This window comes from Penaeus chinensis, chromosome 7, assembly GCF_019202785.1.
Source record: "Penaeus chinensis breed Huanghai No. 1 chromosome 7, ASM1920278v2, whole genome shotgun sequence".
Classification (NCBI taxonomy): Eukaryota; Metazoa; Arthropoda; class Malacostraca; order Decapoda; family Penaeidae; genus Penaeus; species Penaeus chinensis.
The window spans coordinates 33,988,857-33,997,935 of NC_061825.1; the positions used below are offsets into that span (position 1 = coordinate 33,988,857).

The following is a 9,079-nucleotide window of genomic DNA, read 5'->3' on the forward strand; positions in this document are numbered from 1 at the left end:
CGAGTTGCCCTAGGTATATATGCTTGTCCATTACCTCTAGCGCTTCACCTTGTACATGTATCTTTTCGAGTTAAACTCTATTGTTAAACAAGGTCTTAGCGTTTTTCATGTTCATCCTAAGTACGTCACACACACACACACACACACACACACACACACACACACACACACACACACACACACACACACACACACACACACACACACACACACGCGCGCGCGCGCTTATGCATACATGTATATGTAAACACCTGTACATGCACATAAATATACATATTCATATATACATACACATATACACATACATATACACACATACACAAACATACACAAACATTGCGCACTTCCGTGCATACGCGCTTATACTCGTGCACAAACGTTTGGACATTGTCTGCATGAGCGCACATACACACTCCATTATAATGAGGCCATACTATAGTAGATGGTAAATGGGCATCTACTATTTTGTCTGGTGTCTTATCTCTTTGGGGAGTGACTGTGTGGGTGTGAGTGCCCACAGGTATGGCTGGGTGTTGGAGGCTGAAGTTGGAGTTCCACGGCTAAGGACTGGGGAAGTCCTGGAGTGTTGCTGCTGTGGTCTTGGTCTGCTGGAGGATCGGGGATTGCAAGTCTGATGAACTAAAGGGGGAGGAGGAGAAGGAATCCTTAGTTTAAGGATGGGGAGGAAAGCTAAGGGTAGAATGAGATAAATGTAGGGTGGCGATACCCCTTGCAGCTGGTCGGGAGTGTGGTTTTATTTTTCTTTAATTGGAGCCAGGCTAGATTGGAGGAGACACCTTTATTCATTAAAAAGTTTATTTATTGAAAAGTCTATTTGTTAAAATTTTGAACTGGGAACGCAAAAAAAAAGGAACATAGGGATAATATATGGTAATAAGAGAACATGACAATAAACATGGGAACATAAAGTAAATGAGGAAGGATGAACACGGTAACAAAGGAGTTGGAAAGTAAGTGAGGAAGGATGATGTGAAAAGGAACAAAGGAATATGAAGATAAAACGAGGAAAGATGGTGGGACAAGAACAAATAGAACAGGGTAGATGATGGTGGAACAAGAACACATGAGAGATAATGAGAAATAATGAGGAAGGGTGATGGCGAAAGGAACATAACACAGTAACAAGGAAATGAGGAAAGCCGGTGGTAGAGCAAGAACGAAGGGGTGTGAAAAATAAAATAGGGAAGATGATGGTGAAACAAGAACAAGCAACCTAAAGATATACCACGAGATTTTTTTTTTTTCTTTTTCTTTTTTCCTCGCCTGCCAGGGAATATCATAGCTGGTGTGATCCCGCTATAATAGCCTGTTGCAGGTGAGACCTTCGTCTGCCTCCCTTCCAGCTCCTAGGAGCTGAGAGCGAGGTTCAGTGGGTCACTCTTTTGTTTATTTAAGCGAGAATTGTGGTAAAAAGAACATATGAATATAAACATAAACAAGAAACGAGATCTTTTTTTTTTTTTTTTCCGCCTGCCAGGGATTATCATAGCAGGTGGGATTCGGGGATTGCTGATCTCGCAGGCGGCTTAAGTACACGAGCGCTGTGTAAGCGCGCAGGGAACGAGGGGAGCCCGCTGTCCAATGAGCGCGGACAAGGCGGCGGACCAGGAATGACCCAACCTGGGAAAGTATGCTGAGCTTCAGATTGCGGGGTCATGCTGCTACTGTAATGTCACTGTGGTGGTGGACTTATTCCACTCTGGTATGGTATGGTACGCCCATGGAGGCGCGAGGGCGACCTGCCCGCCCCGCTGTGGCGAGCGCTCTCAGAGAGAGGTTGAGGTGTTGCCCGAGCCGATGCTGAGGGCAGAGTGATTTCGGCTCTCCAAGATTTTGAGGGGTTCACAAAATATTCGTTTAACATGATAATATGGCAACATAGATTTTGGTGGGAAATGTCAGTACAGACTCTCTGTTTTACAGCAGTGTAAGGGTCTTGTGGTCACAGGTCTGGTCGGGGACACTGGATATGTCAATACAATTAAATCGTGAACATTGGATAACTACAATATCGTCCATAGTAATGATAACAAACATAGTGATTGATAATAAGGATTTTTCAACAAACATTTTGAGTATAATCAACATTAAAGTTCACTTGTTGTTATAAAGTATTCGACGGTAAGGGGCGGAATCGCTTGCACTGGGGGCACTTCACTATTGTCGTTACTTTCTGGGCGCAGGTCAAACTTGGCACAGGCAATGACCAGTAGGGTCTTGGGTACCGTGGGAGTCGAGGGAAAGGCCATTAAACTGTCGGTAAGGGTCAGAATCGCTCGTTCTGGGCACGTCGGCTTCGTTCTGTTCTGAACGCAGGTCAATGTTGGTACAGGCGATAACCAGCAGGGTCTTGGGCACCGGGGGGAGGGGAACAAGGGTATGCAGAGGGGCAGAGATCATTAAAGCTACAATACATTATGATGCACATAAATTGTAAGCTTGCAGTAGAGGGGTTGAGGGAAGGAGGCGGGTGATGTGGGAGAGGAGGATTTAGGACGATGTTCAAATGGGTAAGGATGGGGCTTGGGGATAGAGGAAGTTAGAAAGTAATTTTGCATCTGGCAGGTTTTCGGAGAGGTGTTGCTTTCCTTAGCAGTTGCTAAGACTACCGGCGTGCGCCCGCGGCCGACCGCGACCACGGGTCAGCGTCTGGCACTCGATTGAGGTGCCATCGCTTGAATTACTCTCTGTTAATGCATAGTTTATGTGGCGGATCTTCTGTCGAGTGGCTTTATTATAGTTGTCCCTTTATGGGAACCATGTTAAACCTACCTTATTTTGTGATGTATTCTACTTACATACTGGCGGTTTGGCTGATCCTTAGCGAATCTACTTGGGGGGGAAACTGTAATACCCGTGCGATTTGGCACTGTTACCCGGCGTCCTGTGGGTATGGGGACAGGTGAGGCTTGTTATTTTCTAAGGGTTTCGTAATTTGGTATTATTTTTCTGGTTGAGGGAGGACCTTGAGACCTTATGAACTCATTTAGCACGGTGATGGAACCTAATATTCCTAGTTGGCACTCTCTGGCACTTTTTAGTTTGAAAAGTCCACGTATGCATGGTCCAATATTGAATTTTATAGCCTTGTGAGGCGTTTGGATGAGTTATTATTTATATTTTGGTTGGACTATAAATATATATATGTTCACGAATCTTTCTTATGTAGCACTATCACAGATCACCTCTCACTCGTAATTTTCAGCACTTATTATCGCTTACCTAACCACGATACCTCTCTTACTCATTGCAAGATGTGTGTGTGTGTGTGTGTGCGCGCGTGTGCGTGCGCGTACGTGCGCGTACGTGCGTGTACCATTGCATTATTCCATTTTCCATTTAGATAGACAAAAAGAAAGATAGATTGATATTCAAATCCAAGTTCCCTAACCCTCTTTCTCAGGTTTTCAAAAACGCATCCAGGCATGGAACCTTATAACATCCTGATGTTGAAGGCCGCGGCGAGGTTTATGCTGAAGCAAAACAAGGCCCAGGCCGATGCCATCCAGAAGAACGAAGTCGCCAGGTTCGACATCAGCGCCCTCCATCTGCTGCTCCGTTTTGCGTGCGACTTCTCAAGCGGATCCAATCGCTGGAAAGATCCGAAGACGCTGGAAGGTGAGAGAATTGTGGCGGTTAGAATCTATGCTCGCACACATATATACACTCACAAATATACACGCACGCACGCACACACGCACGCATACACACACATACATACACACATACATACACACACACATACACACACACACATACACACACACCCATACACACACACCCATGCACACACACCCATGCACACACACCCATACACACACACCCATACACACACACCCATACACACACACCCATACACACACACCAAAAAATATATATATATATATTTATACATATATATATATATATATATGTGTGTGTGTGTGTGTGTGTGTGTGTGTGTGTCTGTGTGTGTGTGTGTGTGTGTGTGTGTGTGTGTGTGTGTGTGTATGTATGTGTATGTGTATATGTATATATATATATATATATATCCCCTGGTATACTTGAAGTTGAGTTTTGCATATCCGCAGGCAACATCGAAAAGCTGAAGCATTTACGTAACATGGAGGCCCACTGGACGGAGGAAGTTTACTCTAAGGAGAATCTAGAAGAGAAATGGATCGAGCTTGTGAAGGCTATAACGTTCGTTCTGAAGCATGGAGGTCTCGAGCAGTGGATGCCTATCTTCAAGGAGAATCTGCAGCTGATAAAGCAAGGAGAAATTTACGACGGGGAGAAAGTGCTGTTGCAAAGTATGTATCATACCTATATGCTTGGAACTTTAAAAGCCAACTGTAAAAATTAAGCGAAGTTACTAACGTAACTCCAAATTGCTAACAGAGGTCCCTGTAGATTACTAACAAGAGTCTTGCAAACGTTGTCATGGCATTTTCCAGAGGCTCTTCAGAGTGAACTTCGAGAACTTTATAGAAACAGTCGGAAAACAACGCTGATGCCCCTTGTGTGGGCTGGGCGTCTCTTTCGATTCCAACACAGTGCACTCCAAGCTTACATCACCACCAAGTTCTCCTTTAGTCAAGATAGGGTACGTCTTTTACTTCAACTCTTTCCTCTGTGCAGACGAGTTTTGCATTTTAGTACTTGCAAGTTCGTGGTTTTATTTTGTTTCACTCCTGTGAATATGTCGTTTTTGCACGAAATACTAAATGATTATAGAGAAGGAATTGCATTAATTCGTCCCTCTCCCCTCACAGGCTTGAGACCTTTATTGAAACCAATGGCTTGTTGGAAAATAGAGGCAACTGTCAAGTTATGGTGCTGCAGGGCGAGTCTGGCACCGGCAAGACGTCACTCCTCCGGTACTTTGCCTCTGCTTGGAAAGGGGAGCAGCCATGCCCTGTATCCACACTGAACAACATTGACTATCTTATGTTCCTGGATTGCAATGCCGTATCTAACACAACCTTCACAACTAGTGATATCATCAAAGCGATTTTCCCAGTAACATCCTCGTCCACAGATATCGGTTCAATTGTGGAAATTTTAAGGCAAGCGACAGGCCGTGTAATGTTTCTGATTGATTCCTTTGACGAGAGACTGGATGCTTTTCAAAAGTGTTTCAAGGAGCTGCAGATAAAATTTCCTAAAGCTATATTTTTGGTCACGACACGGCCGCATTTGACTCCTGCCATTAGCAACTTGTGCGATGATGTCCCACGGGTTTTCACAGCACACGGATTTAATTGGTCCAGCGCGAAAGCCTGTGTCAGTAAGCTTCTTCTTGTAGAAAATAAACCCGAGAACCCAGACAAGCTCCTCAAAATACTATCACCACACCAAGAACTTGTGAAAATCCCCCAGCTTTTGTGTTGGTGTACATGGCTGTGGATAGAACAGGGAAACACCATTTTTTCAACGCGTGGAAAAATATTTTACAGTTTGACAGACTTCATGATAAGGAAACTATGCCACATTAGTAATATGAGAATTATTGCAGAAGAACTACCAAAAGAAGGTCAACAATGGTTAAGTGTAGTGGCTGAATTTGCTTATAACCAGGCGAAAAAAGGGCTGGGTTCACTGAGTAAGACTAGTGAAGAAATTAAATGCTTGGAGGCTATAGCAAAGGACCTTAAGCTCAAGCCTCTTGAAGCTCTCTCAAGTCTTATGCAGTGTGACAGCTTTATGTCGGCACAAGGAGAACATGTAAATTTCCAGTTCATACACACCTCCCACGCAAACTTTCTCATAGCATATCATGTTTTCGAACGCCTGAGAAATGACAAAATCACAATTACCAGTCTCATAAAGGACTTGCAAATGGACCGAGAAGACCATCTTAACATTTGTGGTTAGTATTCTCTTCAAAACAAGGAAAAACGTGTTGGACATCACAGACTTCGAGAAATTGCCTCTCTGAGTAGACAGCATGTCAAGTTCTACGATATAAACTTCTTTTTGGATCTCATAGAGGAAAGCCAGTACGACAAGGGGCTTGCACAGGAACTAGCACGATATTTGCCCATTGCTGACACAGAGCCCTCGCCCCAGATAGGCCTAGGGAGAGAAGGTGACCTGAATTCTCACTACTTGTGGATAAGGAAGAAGGAAATAGAACGAAGTGAAGCTATGTCCATGTTGCTCTCTTTTTCAACTCCCTCTCGACTGTGGCTGCGTCTGTCGGATGGCATATTGGCTGACGATGGCACATGTGGTTCGAAAGTGTTGCAGTGTGATGCTGAAGCTGCAGTGATGCTGATCAGGAATTCCTACAAGAACAAGCCTCTTTGTGAGCTGAAATTAAGTGACTTTACATTGAGCCGTCCCCTTGTCTGGCCGCAGAACCTGTGGTGGCTGTCCATACATCGCTGCAAGATTGAGACAGATCTCGGCCTACAGGATGGTCTCTTGAAACTGAGTATGAGCGAGTGTACGAACTTGGGATACGTGAACATTCCTTCTACTGTGAAGTCGCTAAAACTGCAAGAAATGATGTCGACGACCCGGTCCTTCCCCCTGGCCTTGAAACTCTCGTGGTAAAATCCTGCCAGGTTATCAGGCACCCGGCCCTGTCCCCGTGGCTTAAGAAACATACATTCGTAGACTGCACGTTTTGGGAAAATGAACTCTACTTTGCGATGCTGAATTCGCTCTCATGCTCAGACAAAGCAACGTCATCGGATTGTTCTGACTGAACACTAAGGTAGCTGAGGTTGCTGTTTGTTCTTAACCATAAACACACGAGTGGGCTGTTAACAAACGTTTTCATTATTAGGATGAATTAAGATAAAAGGTGACTGAACTTTTTTGAAAATGTTTTTCTATACAAATTAAGTGCTACTTAATGCAGTGAAGTACAATATATCACACACACACACACACACACACACACACACACACACACACACACACACACACACACACACACACGTGTACACACACACACACACGTGTGTGTGTGTGTGTGTGTGTGTTCCTTTTGCTTATGGTCTGGTAGATGATTTTTAAATGTTTGTATAGTGCAAAGGGTATCTCAGTAATTGTGAATAGATTCTTATTTTTCGCATAAAATGGGCATCAAATGATGACAAGCATGTTCAAATAAATATAATGATTATAAAGAGGGTAGTTAATGTATGCTAGAATAATTACTATTTGAGTAACAGAGTGAATTACATGGTAAAGTTATGTATAAGTAGTGCTTATATAGTTTATAAAAACAAATTGTGCATTAGTGATTAAAAAACTGTAAGGCTTAGTATAATTAGGTAATGGAATTATATATTAGTAATGCAAAAAATATGCAATGAAATCGTATATTGTTTAGTTATATAATATGATTAGATAAAAGTATCTACTAAATGGTGAAGTATAGTAAAATATGGGTGGTTAAGTACGTGATGCAATATAGTTATTTAAATATTGTTGATAGAATAAGTGACATTAGCAATAAAGTTTGTAATAACATGTCATATTACCTAGTGATATTATAGAATTACATGTAATATATCGAAGAGAGGTTGTTATAAAGTTTGACATTTACCTTCTAACATCCGCGAGATACTGTGGTTCCCCGGCCTTCTCTTGAGCTTTGGACAAGCTTCTTAATTCGCTGGTGAAAGTGTCTAAAGACGTGGTAATTTTTATTCGCTGGCGACTAAAATCATGAATTCGCAGCGTCTGTTTGATAAAGTTCAACAGGTTCAACTTTACCGCTCATGTCTAGCGTTTCAGCACCGAATAAATGACTATTCCAGACGCCGACGACAGTGTGTGAGGGAGTATGTGCTTTGGTGCTGCGTTCGCTGTCCATTTTCCTTTTGTTTGTCATTATTGTTATTATTATTATTATTATTTTTTTTTTTTTCACGCGTCAGCCTCAATGTTCCAGGGCATGTAGTTGGGTCCTCCAATGCCAGGTCCTTCAGGAAATTATCTGAGGCCCCGTGAGCCCGCTTCCTGCCTATCCACTTTCGTAACCATACACTTCTTCTTCTTCTTGGCTGTTTTCGCATAACAGGATCACTCATTCTCAAAGGGCAACAGCGGCTCGCAGCAAATCCTCCTCCGACGTCATGCCGCGTGGGACTGCTCAAGAAGCGTATTTCACCAGCTTCGTGTAAACGGATTGCCGCTGGAAGAGCGATAAGTAGCCTAACGTCAAAGCAAACCGGTTCCACAAGGAAATTGTAATTCAGTACAACTATGTTAAATATCTAGTACAACTTACTGTATTACATTTTTTTATTAATGTTTTATACTTTTATAATGTTTTTACCTATGGATCAACAAATTTACGAAATTATTTTATTTCATCATTGATTTTTGGAAGAAATATGTGATATGGTGATTTTTATCATCATCATCATCATCATCTTCATCATAACAGCGATAAATTATAATATACAAGAAGCTAATTCAATAATTCAGTCAATGGTAAAATAAAATGACACGTAGCACCAGAAAGTAGTCTAACAAGGGACCAACAGGAAATCATTATTGGAAAGCAAGACAGCCAGAAAAAATGAAAGTCTGGATGAAAAAGCAAGATAAGCAAGACTTGACCGCCGTTCCTTTGCCTGGGCGCCCTTCCTAACCTCAACCGTGGTCCGTTTTGGGGATTCGAACGTTCGAATTCCCACTGAGCCACGGGATTTTTCTAGAGAATTTAGAAGCAAAAGAGAAAGAGAGAAATATGAAGTGATTTGTAAAGGCTATAATACATTACATAAGATATAATTGATAGTGATATTTATGCTGAAGAGAGAGACGTAGTGATTTGAAAAAGGTAATTGGCAATAGAATATGTGTTCCTAGCATATAAAGATTTTATAAATTGAATTAACCCATAAATGCCTTTTGTACGTCGGTTTTTCAATCTTTATATTTGCTATCAGTATTGGGATATTGTCTTATTACATCAATACAACGTGTGTTTGTTTATTGATTTATTTATTGATATTATACACATTAAAAGATCTATCCATACATTCACATATGTGTGTGGGTGTGGGTGGTTACAATAAGTTTGCAAAAATTGTAACGATTATGTGGAGTG

General features: G+C 42.1%; 1 protein-coding gene across 16 annotated transcripts in view; it reads left to right on the plus strand.

Annotated features, from left to right (window-relative positions):
- Window positions 1–8,857, plus strand: part of LOC125027046 (NACHT, LRR and PYD domains-containing protein 3-like) — a 15,395-nt gene extending 6,538 nt beyond the window's left edge. For all 16 annotated transcript variants that reach the window (XM_047615701.1, XM_047615708.1, XM_047615711.1 and 13 more), the window contains 4 exons: window positions 3,425–3,639; window positions 4,092–4,313; window positions 4,458–4,606; window positions 4,777–8,857. In XM_047615701.1, the coding sequence (XP_047471657.1) occupies window positions 3,425–3,639; window positions 4,092–4,313; window positions 4,458–4,606; window positions 4,777–5,877 (1,687 nt within the window). In that variant the 3' untranslated portion in view covers window positions 5,878–8,857. The remainder of the gene's footprint in view (window positions 1–3,424; window positions 3,640–4,091; window positions 4,314–4,457; window positions 4,607–4,776) is intronic.
- Window positions 8,858–9,079: the final 222 nt, after the last annotated feature.